Raw genomic sequence first — 17464 nt, 5'->3', positions numbered from 1 at the left:
GGGTTGAGGGTTATTTAAAGAAGGGGGGCCGAGCGAGGGGGGTGGAAGCGGAGTGATTCCCCACCCGTGCTCCATCTAGCTCTTTCCAGTGCCGCCACTGCCGCCGCCCAGCAGCCCTTGTCCCGCTCCTCGTCCCCCTTCTCGTTCCCGCTCCAACGCCATGGAGCCGGACACCGCCGCAGTGGCAGCCACCGTGGCAGCCGCTGATGCGCCCGCCGCGATCGCGGTCCTGGAGGACGAGCAGCCCGAGCCGTCCACCTCTCGGGAGGAGGGAGCGGCCGCCGCGGCCACGGCGGCCACCGAAGCCACGGCGGCCACGGAGAAGGGCGAGAAGAAGGAGGTAAAGAGGAAGGGGGTGTGTGTGCGGTGGACGAATCCTGTGCCGGGCGCCCCCCCGGGCTCCCGAACCCTAACCTTTCGGCGGGCGCCCGACAGGTACCCGCGGAGCTCCGCTGGGCTGAGGGGCGCGGGCGCGGGCGCGGGGGGCGGGGGGCAGCGGAACAGTCTCGCCTCGCTCCCCTCCCCCTTTCCTTCTCGCGGCCAGGAGGGCGGGGGCGGGGCGCGGGCGCGGCGAGGGTGGCGGGGGCCCGTTATCCCGGGGCGTGGGGCTTTGGGGAACCCTCGGCCGCCCCCGACCCCCTTCGCCTTCCCGGAACTGGGGTAGTGGGGTGGGGGATGGGGCCGTGCAGGAAAAGCCTCCGCCCCTCCCGCGCCTCTCGCTCGCTCCCTCTCCCCCCCTTCCCGTCGGCCTCTGCCTGGGAAATCTGGGCCCTTCAATCCCACACTGGCGCACAAGGGGCTTGGCCAAGGCTTATTTTTTAAATTTGAATTTCCAGGTGCTAGTGGTGGGGAGGCGGAGGACCATAGCAGGGACTTTTATTTCTTGCATTGGCAACGTCGGCCTTGGTCTGGCACGGGGGAAAAAAAAATCATCCCTTGTTCCTTTGGTCCTCGTCTGCAAAGGTAGGGGGTGTCACCCCGAGAAAATCAGCTCTCCGCGTTGTACCCCCTTTCCCAGCCAAATCCCCCGCGAAGGAACCGCGGACGCTGCTTTAGGAAAATTTCCAACGTGTGCACCCTCACCCTCTCCTGCCCCGCCCCCGACGGTATAGTATTTCACTCCAGGGCCACCCAAATGGTCCCCCAATCCGGCCTTCCAGGCTTCCACCTCCCTCTCCTAGTGGGCGCTGCTGGCTCCTGGACACACGCAGGTTTAAAAAAATTTTTTTTTTAACCCAGCGTCTCCAGGATGAGCTGCTGCTAATGTGCAGAAGCATACTGTTCCAACACCTATTAAGGCCAAATCCAGAGGCATATTGCATGCGAACTGAGGCATATTGCATGCAAACGGAGACCTGCAAATAAAATAGGAATGCGTCGAAAATTAATTGAGATTAAAAACTAGGTTGGAGCCAAAGGATTCTGGATATATAGTGAAATTATAGAGCGTTTATAGGTGGATTTTCCCTCGATTGCTAGTAGACATATCACAATTAAAAAAATGGTAGGTAATTAAAGAGATGCTTTAGCGATCTCGAGTGGCTTTGTCTGAACCATTATATGATACTATACCACCAAATGGAAAGCTTTTGAGGGAAATTAGAGTAATTTTAAATTCAGCAATTACTTATGTGATATATTTTACTCTTACAAGGTTGACTAAACAAAAAGATAATTGTAGTGTTAAGTGAAAAAGCTAGAAAGCATCAGCACTTTAAGATATCTGCCATACAACGGTATTGATGATTAAAGCTGGGCCATGGACTTAGTGTCAATTTAAATCAAATGTTGGGAAATTCAGAAATTCGTCTAGGTGTCCTTTTATCCATTACACAGGACAAATATAATGCTAAACTTTTTTTTTGGTATGGCACTAAATGTTGTCAAATTTCCAGTTGGCAGATTTTTTTTTGAATCATGCAAATACTGGGAATCAACTGAGAAAAACTGTTAATAAGCTTTGAGCTGAGAAATATAGTCATGAATTCTGTACCATCAACAGAAATTGCCCTAATGGGGAAAGAACACAGAGCTAGGGCACAGAAGAACATCATGTGAAGATTGGCTGTTGTACTCCCTCTACACATGCTAAGAAACTTCCAGAAGCTAGGAGAAAGGCCTAGAACAGATCCTTCCTTAACCCCTTCAGAGGCAGCATGACCCTGCTGACACCTTGATTTCAAACTTCTGATCTCCAGAACTAAGAGCCAGCACATTTCTGAGTTTTTTTTTTTTTAAACCGACAGAAGAAGAAAGAAAAAAGGAGAAAAGAAACTGTCCTAATGTTATCTCACTTGTTCACTCAGAAATAGGTACTACATGCAGACATTTCCTGGACATTTGAGACTTACTACTTTAGTCACTACGTCTTTTTAAGTTTCTTTTCCTTAAAAATCTACATAGTGCCAAATCATATTTTTAAGTTCTTTCAGTCATATGATTTCTTCAAATACAATAATTTGATACTCCTCTTTAAAAAATTCTAAATATATTGCACACTAACTTGACTCCTTAATTGGTGTGCTAAAATGTGTACTTTTCCCTCATGTTTATCTGTGACCGTGCTATCCAAAAGCACTTGCGATCTAGGAGTAGAATCTCAGCTCTTTCCATTAAGTAGTCTTCTCTGAGCCACTTGTAGTATTGTGGTGATTCTTAAGTAATTTTTTGTCAGACTGTTAGGTATCACTTTTAAAACAATCTACTTCCAATAGAGGTTATGAAAAAGGACATTGGTGTCGCAAAACATACATGATTTGAAACAGATGTAAAATACAAAAACACAAGTGAGGTAGCAGGGGACGGAGATCATTACACCTGAACAACCAGGGAGTGGGACTGCCTTGCAATGGAATGCAGGTTTTTTCCTCCTGGACTTCCACCTTCCCTCTTACTGTTGACAAGGTCCATTCTTCTAGTAATCTTTCCCATGTCATCTGTTGCTGCCTTTCTTCTCTACAGTAGGAGAAACCAGACTATCAAACTTGTTTTCATTGTAAGTCAAATAAAATAAAATAGTTTCTGAATGTGAATACTTTCAAGATGCGTACAGTAGATGAGATTTAGTGGAATGGCTGTGACATTTACCACAGAATAGTATAGTTTGTATACCTTCTGCTTTTGAACTTACTTAAGTGACTTTAGACAGACTAACATTGTGGAATCAAAGTTGGTATTTTTGGCAATGAAAACATCCCGCAAAAGGTCAGTCTTTAAGAGGAGGCATTTTGATGACCTCATGCTCCATTCTCATGACGTCTAGATCACCACATGATAAAACGCATAAGGGAGTTGCGTGACCGTCTGTCACCTTTTAGCTTTCCTTGTATAAGAAGTGTATTTCAGGAAACAGGTATATCCAAATGAGCAGATTTAGAAGGTAGGTATTTTAAAATTTGTTGTGGAAGAGAGTGCCATTTAAGTAATTACCTACAGCTTTTAATAGCACTGCTCAAGAATGGGAATTTTAATTAGCATACAATTAAATTTTTATGGTATTCTACCATACGTTAAGCAAAAAGTAATTAGTAAAATGGTTTTTTTTTTTATAATATAACATTTTTATTTTCTCTAAGTGAACTTTAGTTCCATATTATTAGAAGGCAAAGTCATTTTCATTTTGATAATTGCTGTGAAACTTGAAGGCTGGACTTGGTATAACTTTTCAAGTAATAATAGTGGTGGGGATTTTGTTACCCAATTTTCCTTTACCTGTTGCTTTGAATAAAATGGGATTTATAATACAGATGATGGTTTAAAAGTGTGAGATTGAAGGGATTTTAGCAGTTTTGTGTTCTCATTCATTCAGGATTATATGCAAAACACTCCATATAGATGTTCTAATACACATGACATGGTAAATCAAGAGGGGTGCTCTTTGGGCTGAGAATAATGGAACATATGTGATCAGTGCTCCAAAGTGGAACCTGGACTGGGATCAAATTCCATAATCTTTCTCTGGATTCTCTCAAAATAGAAATTTTAATAAATCATGGAAGACATATTAGCTAGTGGAGCCATGTTTTTCATAGGTTTAAGGTCACATTCTGGTGTTGATTTATGACCAAAGTTTTCAGGAACGGGTTGATAAAGTTACGACAGAGTGAGCATAATTTCTTCAGTTTTCACAAATAGATCTGTGTTTTGACTTGTGCAAATACTCTTGGCTTTGATACTTAATGGATAGTTCTGTTTTTTATTATTTCCTTACAAGGAAGAGTTAAATTCTATATACTGATTTATATTTATGAGTACAAACTTGTCTTTACACAGTGTAGATGTATAATCCCTGCAGATAATTTTAGTATTTGTAAGCAGCTGGTTGATGTTAATTTTCATTATATTACAACTTTTAATTTTTTTTAAAATTTATTTACTCATACATACAGAACTGGGGTATAGGCCCGAGGTACAGGGGCGGTGAGAGAATTCACCAGAGACAGAGCAGGGAGCAGAACAGGTCGACTGATGAAGTACACTGCTGAGGGGAGCAGCAGGCAGGTCAGGAGAGTTCTGGCGTGCCATGTGGATCACCTCCGGGCAGGCAGGGATTGAACTCATGCAGAAGTGGCTTTAGCTTCTTAGTGCTGTGCTTTTTAACCTGTTGCGCCCTATATTACAACTTTTTAAATATCAGAGGTTAGTAGTTAATAGTCTTGTTTTTCTGAAATATTTATGTAGCATAGTTGTTTTTTTTTTTTTAAAGATTTATTTATTTATATGTACAGAACTGGGGTACAGTCCAGAGGTGTAGGAGTGATGAGAGGTTTCACCAGAGACAGAGTGGGGAACAGAACAGTCAGATTGACGAAGTACACTGCTGAGGGGAGCAGCAGGTGAGACAGGAGAGGCCTGCTGTGCAATGTGGGTCACCTCTGGGGCCCGGGTTCGAACTCCCCCTGAAGCAGCTGCCGCTAGCTTGCAGTGCTGTGTCTTAAGCCTGCTGCACCACCAGGGATGGCACTGTAGCACAGTTTAACCTAGTTTTTGATTTTTTTTTCCAGTTGTGAAAATTAACATAAATTTAAAAATTGAAATTAACTTTTAAAAATACAAATGAATTGCATTGCATTAAAACCTTTAAATGTTCTAATTAGAGTATGAAGACAATAATAAAAAAGTCTTTTCAGGAAAAGAAACCACAGTCTTTTCTTCTGAAACTCTGGCTTGTTTCCATTACATAAAGACCTGTTTCTGAGAATTAATATTTACTTTCCTTGAATTCTTTGGTTTGTGGTTGATAGTGTAAGCATATTCTAGATTTTAAATCAATCTCCTATTCAATGGTTATACACTTTCTTATGCTTTAAATTAAAAAAATAGATGAAAAGGCTCAATGTTTCACCTTTTGGGTTTTATTTTAATTAATGTTATTTCTCTGGCTTTCATGATTCTTTTTTTTTTTTTTTTTTTAACTGGACCTCAGGTGCACAGACTGGATTAATTATAAGCCCTGCTTCATGACATGCTCTCATCACTGGTCCATGTATAGCCCACATTGATTTATTTATTTAGTATTTAATTACTTTTTACTTTCTTCAAATGAGAATGTTGACCACTTTTAAGACCTCGCTTTGCAATATGATGATTTATTTTCTTTGAAATTCTAGAAAAACATTTCTCCATTTCAACTCAAACTTGCTGCTAAAACTTCTAAATCTGAAAAGGAAATGGACCCTGAATATGAAGAGAAAATGGTAAATATATACTTGGGGGTAGGATAGTGCATATTTTAGTTCATTTTTGTAAAGGAGATATGAAAGATTAAAAAATACTTGCATATATAATTAATATGGAATCATAGATTTTAAAACTGAAAATTTAATTTATAATACATCATAATAGCATTTTGTTGAGTAAATGAGTCAGCTCATTTTCAGAAATAAAAGCTCCAAGGAACTATATGGTATAGAGGGGATTTGTTGCACTTTTCACTTTTGTTCAGGGCTCTTCTCCCCACAATAAGGTGTTTTAGGCTGGAAATATTTTATCTACCAGGTGAAAATGCCAATAAGACTGAGAGAAAGCAGGTTACAAAGCCAGACTGACAATTTTTTCTCTTTCTCTCCTTGCTTTGGGTAAAATATGAATGCTTTTACATTATGAAGCATGTAATATGGTAATACATTTTTTGAGGGAAGAATATTTGCCCAATGCATGAAAATATTACATATTTAAGCTATAATCTTTTTTATGCCCACCTACTGCTTTGCCTTACATTTAATCATTTAAGCCACTAAGGTACATTTTAGTCACTAAAATCCATATTTCAGCTTTAATTTTAACTAGACTTTTATGCCAGATCTTATGCCCTGGGGTCTTTCAAAACCAGTGAACTTGGTTAATTTAAAAGTGAATTTAACAAGTGATTGGAACTGAACTTTTTGTTGAGGGATTGTTTTTGTAGTAGTACAAAAATAAATAGAGCTAAAGTACATATTTGATGGTTCATAGTAAAGTTTTTATAAAACTCTATGCCTAAATGTTTTAGGCCTCATCGAATGTAGATAGTTAATGTTTTAACAACTCTGAAAACAACATTCCAATGAGGATAACATAAAATGGAAAGGTTCTGGCTTCCTTCCAGCTACCGGTCTGAATATATTTGTCTAATTCTTGTACTTATGTTAATGAACTCCTGTAAGTTTCTGGTGTTATTAATTATGCATTCTTCATTAGCAATTAGATATTCTTTTCCCTGTGGTCAGAAATGACTGAGAATTTCAAAAAATAATCTTCATTTTTCTCTCTTTGTCTAGAAAAATGTATATATCTTTTGATCTTTTAAGATTTTTTAATGAAAAATGTTTTACTGCATTTATATGGTACAAATGACATGACCTTTTCTAACCTATCAAGCAATTATAAAAACACAAATTTAAATACTTAAGATGTTAACTATTTTGCTTACTTATGTGTATGTGTGTGTACACAAATTTTCCTCAAATCTTGCTTACTTTGGGAAGAAAATATCTATGCTGTTAGAATAAAATCCATTGTCCCTGAAGAGTTGTGTTAACTGTTGTATCATGACATTGAAAATATTTTGAGACAAAATGTGTTCTATGGTTTCATTTTTTTCTGGATGCAGCTTAGAAATTTAAAGCATCAATTTAAGGTATATATGTTAATTTATATTTCTATTCTTGGGATACATTATATATTATTATGTTCAACTTTAATTACTTAAGAAAAGAAAGTGATTATGATCGGAAAGGGGGATTGACTTTTTGAACTGACTCATTAAGCGGGGTACTTTTTTGGGCAGTTAACTGCTTGTCAGATTGCTTAGCTTTATAATCAAATGATCTAAAAATACCAGTTTCAAATTCTGCTGCTTACTATCTGTGGGAGTTTGAGCCCTTTCTGAACCTCCTTATTATCTTCTGTAAAGTGGGAATAACGATAGTAACTGCCTTGTGCTAAGATAATTAAATGGGCTAGGAGCTTAAAGTGGTTAGAAAATACTGCAGATAATAGAAGTTAAATATCTTCAATGTAATAAAAAAGAAAATCATTACTTTTCTTTTGTTTTGTAAATTAGAAAGCAGATCGAGCAAAAAGATTTGAATTTTTACTGAAGCAGACAGAACTTTTTGCACATTTCATTCAACCTTCAGCACAGAAATCTCCAACATCTCCTCTGAATATGAAATTGGGACGTCCTCGAATGAAGAAGGACGACAAACAGAGCTTACTTTCTGCTGGAGAGTATGTTGGCCTCTCTTGTTCCCTCCGTTTCTCTTGTCCCCATCTCCTTCTCTTCACACTGTTTCCTTCTTTAATTATGCACTACCATTTTATATTAAAAATAAGGAAAATAAATAAGGTATATAAGTGTAAATATGTCTTGGAGGCAACAATATTTCTTTTTTTTAAAAGATTTATTTATGCGTACAGAATTGGGGTACAGGCCAGAGATGCGGAGGGTGAGAGGATTCACCAGAGACAGAGTGGGGAGCAGAACAGGCAGATCGACAAAGTACACTGCTGAGGGGAACAGTAGGCAAGACAGGAGAAGTCTGCTGCGCCATGTAGGTCACCTCCGGGGCTGGGGATCGAACTCACACTGAAGTGACTGTGGCTCGCTTGCAGTGCTGAGTCCTAACCTGGTGCGCCACCAGGGAGGGCCTGCAACAATATTTCTCATTAAAATTTAATCTGTAAAAATCTAGACTGGTTCTAGGAACTTGTGAACAAGTCCTTAGATGATTTTTTGTTTCATGAAAGATACTAGCAACGCATACTGATTTAATTGGCACTTGAGCATTTCCATTAAAGATGAAATTAGTTGACCCTTGGACAGAATGAGTTGGAAACAAGTGGGTTCACTTATGCACAGTTTTTTCAGTCTTCAGTTCCTCATTCAGAGATTCAACCAACCTTGCATGTTGGTTGCCGTATGCCTGGATACATCAACTGTATTTCTTTTTTCTTTTATTGCATTTCAGCTACCGCCACAGGCGTACAGAACAAGAAGAAGATGAAGAGCTACTCTCTGAGAGTCGGAAAACATCTAATGTGTGTATTAGATTTGAGGTATCACCTTCATGTAAGTACTTCATCATGTTGGTGATTTTTCAAATTGGTTTTTGAAAATTTTTATTGGATTTATTAACAAAAATATGAGACCATCTTGATTTTCTTTTAGATGTGAAAGGAGGAGCACTGAGGGATTATCAAATTCGAGGACTGAACTGGTTGATCTCCTTGTATGAAAATGGAGTCAATGGTATTTTGGCAGATGAAATGGTAAGGAGTTGGTAACTAAACACGCATTCTCAGTTATCTGTAATCTTAATGTGTGTTGGAAATACTTTAACTGAACTCCCCCCCACCCCGAGGCCTGGTGCTAATTGCCTTATTACTTCTAACATAAACAGTATTTGGAAAGTCTAGAATTACATCTTTATTCGACCTCTAGAACACATACTTTCATAGGCTGCAAAATTTGTACTGAGATGTTCTCAGATGTACAAAAACAACCCTGTGGTTTTAGTTTTGTTTGCGTGTTGACATCCAGAAAACTCAGAGTGAAAATGAATGCCAAAACAGAATATCTACTTTTTTTTTTTAAAGATTTATTTATTTGTGCATACAGAACTGGGGTACAGACCAGAGGTGGCAAGAGGCTTGACAAGAGACAGAGTGGGGAGCAGAACAGGCAGATCAAAGAAGTACACTGCTGAGGGGAGCAGCGGGCGGGCCAGGAGAGGTCTGCCACGCCATGTGGTCACCTCCGGGGCAGGCGGGAATTGAACTCATGCGGAAGCGGCTTTAGATTCTCAGTGCTGTGCTTTAACCCGCTGCGCCACCAGGGAGGGCCAGAGAATATCTACTTTTAATGGGAGGTTCATTGTGTCCTTTATGTCTCATCTTCATTGTGTCCTTTATTCCTCACTTTCAGTTTGTAGGCTCACTTTCCTTGGCCATTTCACCATTTTATTTCCATTTTACCATTAGTTTGTGGGTCATATTTTCATTCTAGGCCACCAGAAATAGGGTTTCACTGTGGCTTACCTGCAATCCTTTGGGAATGAGGTAGGGTATATAAACCACACAGTAAATGCATGAATGGACAGATGAGCCAAACAATAAATGAATGTGTACATGCCTGAGTGAATAAATACTTCAGTGTGCAAATAGTCAGCAAGAAAACAGATGGACTGGAAAACAGAGTAAAGAGCAATGCCGAATCTTGGTACAGGGTCACAGGGGGAGGTTGGAAATAAGCTAAGTATGATGGGCATGTAAGTAAGATGAACAAAGACCAAAAGTAAGCCCATTTAAGCTAATTGAGTATATTTGCCTATATGAGAGTCTGAGTTTGTTTTTTAAGGCTAAATGAGTGAGATGGAATTTGAGAGAGGGCAAGTTCCAGGTCTCTGTGACCTGGTGATACTATAATTATGTGACTCTGGAGCCATGTTTGTAATCACCAGTATCCCTAAGGGCTACATGACTCCTTCTGTACTGTAGTAGGTAGTAGAGTAGTCAAGTAGTCAATCCCATGGATACTCAGCCCTGGTTGGATAATGGCAGGTGTGTGTGGTGTGAGGTCCTTTAACTCATGGGTCTGTATGTAACTGCTTACATTTAAGAATTCTGGTTTGGACATCCAGACATCCAGCTCAGAGGGGAAGGAACTTAGTTAATTGGACACAGGAAGGACCAGGATCATTTGCCTCAAATTCCTTTGGACTATAACTTATCTAAACATGATACCAGATATGTTTTAATTACTAAAAAATGGAGACACTTTAAGGAATACAGAAAATTTTGAAAAAAAAATCAAGAAAAAAGTTGAAGATAAATCATATTTCTGCTACCTAGAAGTATATTTCTCTCTAGTCTTTCTCCTCTGGATGTATTTATTTCAAATAGTTGATAGCATGTGTTTAATTTGATGTTTTGATTTCTTCACATACAGGTTTTTCACATGATTAAAATATTTTTGCAAAAATAATTGTTAATTATTGCATAATAAAAAATTCTAGGGAGGTACCATGATTTTATTCGTCACCTGCCTAGTGTTGGTCCTTTGCACAAGTTGATGTATAGGTATGAATAATGTTATATTGAGAATCATTATAATTTAGTTTTTCTGACATCTCAGATTATTTCCATAGGATTTCTAGAAGTGGCATTACTTGGTTAAGAAGTTTAAACATTTTAAGATTTTGATGCATAGCATCTATAAAACCTACCCTTGAAGGGAAATAAACCTTATAAAAATAACTTTAAGCTTAGGTCTAAAAAAGAAATTCTATACCTTGCAGTGATAAAGTCAGAAGTTGTTTTTATTTTTGCCATTTTAGTTTTTTCCATAATTGCTTTTTAAAATTTTTAATGTAATTTTGAATTGAGAGAAAATTGATAAACAAGACTATTTGATTTAGGGGAATAAGTTCACACCTCCCCGGATGTATGTCACCCTGCCTCACCCACCACCAAAGCACCCATCGTCCTTTACCAAGCACCACTGGGCTTCCTCCTCTATTCCCACCTCCAACTTTCCTCAGCCTCTCGTAGCTCAATTCTGTAGTCATATTTCTAGGGTTTGGTTTAGTTAATTCTTTTGTTTCTCTATATTCCACATGTGAGTGACACCATCTGGCATTGGTCTTTCTCCTTCTGACTTACCTCACTTAACATAATCCCCTCCTCCAGTTCCATCCATGTTGTCTCAAACGGCAGGAGCTCATCTTTTTTTTTTTTTTTTTATAGCTGATTTAAACAGCTCCCAGGAGCTGTTTTTAAAAGGCCACACACACAGCCCAGTACATAGTTTCCTTTTCTATGGGTTATGTGGTATGCTAATAATGTTCAATATATTACAAAGTTCACTGGACAAGATGATCTGTAAGGTTCTTTCTGTGCATGGTTCTTCTATGTCACATTCTTTCATGGGCCCTTAGGTTTTCAAGGGTGTGAGATGCAGGTACAGAACCATATGCCCCTTGAGATGCCTGGCCTGTTTTCATGCCTGGGCTGTAATGATGTTGGGGACACTGGGAAATAAAGACCATGTCTAAGCAAACTGGTAAAGGAAATGTGTCCTCGTGAAATGTACTAAATTCTTAATTCTGCAACTAGAAGAAAAAGCTGTGTAGTACATTACTTGCTCCTTTGGAGTAAAAGTTTCTTAAATAGCAAGTTACGCAACTTTCTAACTGCAAGTTCTTGTTTTTTTTTGTGCTCACAGTAAGTACTGAATTGGAATTGTTACTCACTTAAAAAGTTGTTAAGGTTTTCTCTAAGTGAGATAGTTAGCAACTATTTTTTGTGTGATATTCATAATAAAATGTTGCATTCAATTGAAATATTTATGAATTTTTTTCCCCTTGTGATGATAATACAGGGTCTTGGCAAAACTTTACAAACGATTGCTTTGCTTGGTTACCTGAAACATTACCGAAATATTCCTGGACCTCACATGGTTTTAGTTCCAAAGTCTACTTTACACAACTGGATGAATGAATTTAAACGATGGGTTCCATCTCTTCGTGTTATTTGTTTCGTTGGAGACAAGGATTCAAGAGTAAGTGAGAAATAGATTTTAAAAGGCAAGCAATAACATTTCTGTGGTTAAGTTGGATATGATTGTCATAAAAGATACTTAAGTTGACTGCCACTACTAAGAAACTCCTTGTGTCAATACTAGCTCTGTGTGAGTGCTTTTCATGTATTAAATTCTTACAACAGTCTGATGAGGTAGATGTATGCTAATTGTTAACTGATCATCTATTATGCTACGTGCATGTACTTCTTTTTAAAAGATTTATTTATTTATGTATACAGAACTGGGGTACAGGCCAGAGGTGCATGGGCAGTTAGAGGATTCACCAGAGACAGAATGGGGAGCAGAACAGGCCAGCTGATGAAGTACACTGCTGAGGGGAGCAGTGGGCAGGTCGGGAGAGGTCTGCTGCACCATGTGGACCACCTCCGGGGCAGAGATCAAACTCATGCTTAATTGGCTTTAGCTTCTTAATGATGTGCTTTAACCTGCTGTGACACCTGGGAGGGTCCTACATGCATGTACTTTTAACTGTCTCCTTAACCTAAGCAGTTTGAATTGCACTTTTAAGTGACTTCATAAAAAAACTTACTGACAGTATATCTTATCAGTGACTTTGTCATTTGGGTTATCTTAACTCCAAAAATGTGTATATTTGCATGACAACTTTTTAAAAAAGTTTTGTATACTGACTTATTACACATATGCACACACGCATATGGAACTTTAGAAAGAGTTTTGTGTTCATGCATAGACAATAGTTTTCAGTTTTGATCTTTGACCAAAAAATATACACATCTGCATATATTCTTAGATAATACTAGAAAATCTGGGCTCTTATTTAAATTAGCCATTTGTCAATCTAGTAGGCTACAATCGTTTCAGGACTATAGAATTAATATAAAAACAATAAATTATGCAGAAATACCAGAATGAATAATCAGCTTGAAATCATATTATTAAACTTTGTCTTTATTTTGCCTCCAGAGACACAGTTTAGAGTAAAGATTTATTCTATTTTACATAGTTAGCTAGGTTATCAAAAGATATCCTCAAAAGAATAGTAGCATAATGAATTATGTAATTTTATTCTTATCATTTTGCTAGAAGAAAAATTACTTAGATTTATTTAAATTTAACTGATAAATAATTTAAATAGTGAAATACTGAGCTCATAAATTTAGAATTTCAGATCTGATCCTTTCCTATGCCTAGTTTTTTCCAGTAGCAAATCATTCAATTGGAACTTGCTGATTACTCCTATTAATTAATATGACACTTTTTTTTTTTTTACAAAACTTTGCAACTTCTAAAGTATTGCTTCTTTGCTGAAATTAGTTCTTGGAGGTCACACACAAAAGAGAAATATCTAGCTTGTGTAATGGGAGTAAAAACGTATGTTGGTGGTTTTCAATAGTGAAATTCCCAGGGTTTCATCAAGTATCTCTAGGAGTTTTAAAGAAAGAGTAGATGTACTTAATTTGTAACTGCCCTTTCTCTAGAAAGTTAAGATGCTTCTGGTGGCTTTAGAAGTTTCTTATTCTTGAAGACGACTCTGCAAAGACAGTGTTTGTCAAATTACCACTCTTTGATGGGTTGGGAACACGACTTAGTAGGTGGTGACAGCAACTTTTAAAAACATTTAAGATAGAATAGAAAATAGCAGAGAGTTTCATAAATAGTGAGGGGATATATCATTTTGAGAAAAATTTAAGTTGCTTCTTTCTACATGCACACAAACATGAATCTGTATGCTGAATCGCAGCCTAAAATGTAATTTTACTGTGGGCTGTGGTCAAAAGAGTTTGAAAACCTGTAATTATTAATTTCATAAATAATTAACGTGTCATGCTCAACATTTAGAGATTGAAGTCAGTATGTATAGAGAAAATTCAGGTCATTATTTATAGACAGGTCTGAACCTTGCTACCGATATTACATCTATTTGCCTGGTTTGTCAACATTTTATGAGGCCACGTTTTAGCAGTAAAAATTTAGTGCTAGAGTACAATTGGTATTTTAGTTGTGTTCTTGATCATGTCTGTTGCTAATGTGGTCTGAAGCACGTAGAGGGATGATTCCCAGACCTGGTTTTGTGATCCCTTCCTTTGTGTGCCAGAGGCATCAAAGGCAGTGGACATAGAAGCCGGAAATCTGGTTTTAGTTGTGATTTTGCTGCGGAGTTGTGTCATGCTGAGGGAACTAGAAATGGCCTTAATTTTCTCACCTACTATGAGAACTTTTCCGATTACCTGATTTCTAGTGTTCTGTGAAGATATTTAACTCTAAATCTATCAAGTAGTTACACAGATTTCAAAACAGAGCTTACTTCAACTAAAATGTGTCTGTGTTCCATAAACAGCGGGAGAACCCATTTACCTGAATGCTGCACAAAATCAAACAAGGATAAGGGTTTGCTGGACGAATAGAATTCGGCACCCTGGTTCTCTTCATTTCATCTCCAGTTCTCTAATGTCTTAATTAACTTTTAAAATACACCCAGGGTGTAACAGTTCTCTCAGACCCTTCCTTTCTGTCTTTTACGTCAGCCCAGATGATAGTAGACTGAAATTGCAAGCACTCTGAATATTTGTTGAATGAGTCCACAGTGTGGTAGAGAACTATGAATTTATGAAATAAAGACTTTTCAGTAAACAGTTCATTTTACTTGTGCACCGTAATTTCATACTGACAGTGCTACTCAGCCCCTTCTCAGTCTACATTTTGCTGCTCCCAGTTCATTTTCTGGTTTTATTTTGACCCCTAACATCTGGAATTCAGTTCACACAATTTAAAACTGATCCTCTTGTCCTATGGTAAAATTAAATCTCCTTTATAAAATCATATTCTGAGCCTCACAGCAGTGTCAGGGAGTTCACAATACTATGAATGGGCTTTCATGTCCCCTTAACAAAGCACATGACTGGAACATTAGAGACATCTCAGAAGATCGGAATCAGTCATGTATATTGAGTTCTTTCTGTTTGTTGAAACAATGTCATGTTAATGCTGAGATCTTAGTAAGAGTATGGTAGAGAAAGAAGTTACTTTGCACATATGCTTTTGGACCCCTTGTGTTATGAAGAGAGCCTGGTAGGTTGCCAATCTGGCAATGCAAACTTTGTCAGTTCATAGAATATGCTATATTCATTTAGGAGAAGCTTTGTTTCTCTTCAGTTGATGGATATATTCGTATGTTGTCCAAATAAATGAACCACAAAGATTTATTTTTATTTATGCATGCATGCATGCATGCAAAAACTGGGGTGTAGGCCAGAGGAATGGGGTGGTGAGAGAATTCATCAGAGACAGAGTAAGAAACAGAACAGGAGGATTGACTGAAATACCTGCTGAGGGGAGCAGCAGGTGAGACAGGAGATGTCAGCTGCTCCCTGTGGGTCCAGCTCCCTGGCTGTGGATTGAACTCATGCTGAAGTGGCAGGCGATAGCTTGATAGCGCTGAGACTTTAACTGTTGTGCCACCAGGGAGGCCCCCACAAAGGTTTGAGCCTCAATTTCCCTATCTGTAAAATGGGTGAGATCAAGTGCATTTCTGTGTCTCTAAGGATTCTTCTAATGTTCTTCATGCTTTAATTCTGTGATCATCTTGTCAACATATTCTAATATAAGGAAATATATTTTTCATTAGGCTGCTTTCATTCGTGATGAAATGATGCCAGGAGAGTGGGATGTTTGTGTTACTTCTTATGAGATGGTAATTAAAGAAAAATCTGTATTCAAAAAGTTTCATTGGCGATACTTAGTCATTGATGAGGCTCACCGAATAAAGAATGAGAAATCTAAGGTAAACCAGTTAGTAATATCTTTAAGTTTTCTTTTAACTACCATGTCTGTTTGCAGGAAAATTCTGATTTTACTTAGAAATGTGAATGAAAACCAGTTTTTAAAAATTTTTTGAGAGATTAAATTATTGAAGACAAGACAAATGAAAATTGAGCACAGTTTTTAATGTAAAGATAATTATGTTCATTTGCTATAGTTTCTGTTGCAACTTAACTGTTATGCTACAGTATTTGAATATTTTGGTAATATTCTGTGTATAGATATCATTTGCATTAGCTTAGATTTTATTAGGAGCTACCTGATATATATTCATAGGATCATAAAGAAGCATTTACTACAATTATGTGACTTTTGTGAACTAGAGTGTAGTGTTATGGAAAAATACCAATACTTCTTGCCATTTAACTCCATCAACAGTAGGAAAAGCTTGAATTATCACGATGACCCTCTCTTTGGATCACTGGGCTATTTTGGGAGAAACAGGGACATAACTGGAGCCAAACCACCAGGTGGATCATACTAATTCCGAATTGGAACTAACGCCCAATAAGAGGATGCATGTTAGAGAATAATTATTCAAGAGCATTTCAAAAATGTGCATCTTTATTGACAAAATTTTCGTTCTTTGATACTTTTGTGTTTTAATTTTTGTGATCTTATTAAAGTTAATATAAGATATCAGAGAGAACAGGTTTGAGTCTGGTGCTTTAATTCTGTGACCCTAGGAATATAGATGAAGGTGATTGGTGGAAAGGAGGAAATATTATTGTACGAAGTGACTAGCCTGGATTCCATGGCAATGTTCTGGTGTTTCTGTGCACCTGAAGTGGAAAAATACACTTTTAAGTGGGGGAGGGGCCTCAGATATGAGTGTCATCTGCATTCTTGCAAGTGTAGAAATGCCTAGAATAATTTGGCGCCTGAATTAGGAATTCTTCCATGGAAATTTAAGCTTTAAGTTGTATTTTATTTATCAATGTATAGGAGAAAGCTGAATGTTGAGCATTCTAATAAACAGAAGAGTGTTAACATAACTTCCATTTCTAGCTTTCAGAGATTGTTCGTGAGTTCAAGTCCACTAACCGCTTGCTCTTAACTGGAACACCTTTACAGAACAACCTGCATGAACTCTGGGCATTACTCAACTTTTTATTGCCTGATGTCTTTAATTCTGCAGATGTAAGTTGATGCCATGACTTAAGTGTACTTTTGCTATGTTCTTAGACATCTATTTTCAAAAAAAGAGCATAGAAGGGAATTTATAATTCCATTTCATATGCAATTTTTTTTGTCTGTGGCCTTGACTTTCTCAGGACAAAAAACTCAAGTACGAAGTTTCTAAATGGGGACATCTAGAGAAATAGTTTCTTTTCTTTGATATTACCCTGTCTCTTAAACCTTTGTTCAGATCATTTTGCTACCACAATTTTTGATAGAAGGCAGGCTAGTTAAGAATAGCTCCTTCATTGTTTTCCTTTCTCAGAGTTGGAAGGGCTTGAAACATTTTGTATATATTGAGTTTGTCACCGGGAATCTTTAAAATGGTCTTTGATGATTGTAGGCATTTACATTTGGTGAGTGCTAAAGAGCTCATAATGTGTGATACAAAAACACATTTTATGGTTTCTATTGTTTTTTCTC

At 37.9% G+C, this 17464-nt stretch overlaps 1 protein-coding gene across 6 annotated transcripts in view; it reads left to right on the top strand.

The window, feature by feature from the left end:
• Window positions 1-32: 32 nt before the first annotated feature.
• The window catches only part of SMARCA1 (SWI/SNF related, matrix associated, actin dependent regulator of chromatin, subfamily a, member 1), a 61547-nt gene continuing 44115 nt past the window's right edge, over window positions 33-17464 (top strand). For 5 of the 6 annotated variants that reach the window (XM_004685785.2, XM_012727207.1, XM_012727210.1 and 2 more), the window contains exons 1-8: window positions 33-340; window positions 5610-5696; window positions 7544-7710; window positions 8451-8551; window positions 8651-8751; window positions 11861-12040; window positions 15669-15824; window positions 16871-17002. In XM_004685785.2, coding sequence (XP_004685842.1) covers window positions 161-340; window positions 5610-5696; window positions 7544-7710; window positions 8451-8551; window positions 8651-8751; window positions 11861-12040; window positions 15669-15824; window positions 16871-17002 — 1104 coding nt within the window. In that variant the 5' untranslated portion in view covers window positions 33-160. The remainder of the gene's footprint in view (window positions 341-5609; window positions 5697-7543; window positions 7711-8450; window positions 8552-8650; window positions 8752-11860; window positions 12041-15668; window positions 15825-16870; window positions 17003-17464) is intronic. The other variant, XM_012727208.1, reaches the window with a different exon arrangement.

This window comes from Condylura cristata, unplaced genomic scaffold (assembly GCF_000260355.1).
Source record: "Condylura cristata isolate star-nosed mole 26May11 unplaced genomic scaffold, ConCri1.0 scaffold00019, whole genome shotgun sequence".
NCBI classification, from domain to species: domain Eukaryota; kingdom Metazoa; phylum Chordata; class Mammalia; order Eulipotyphla; family Talpidae; genus Condylura; species Condylura cristata.
The sequence above is the reverse complement of the archived record's forward strand: the minus strand, read 5'-3'. Positions and strand labels throughout refer to the sequence as shown.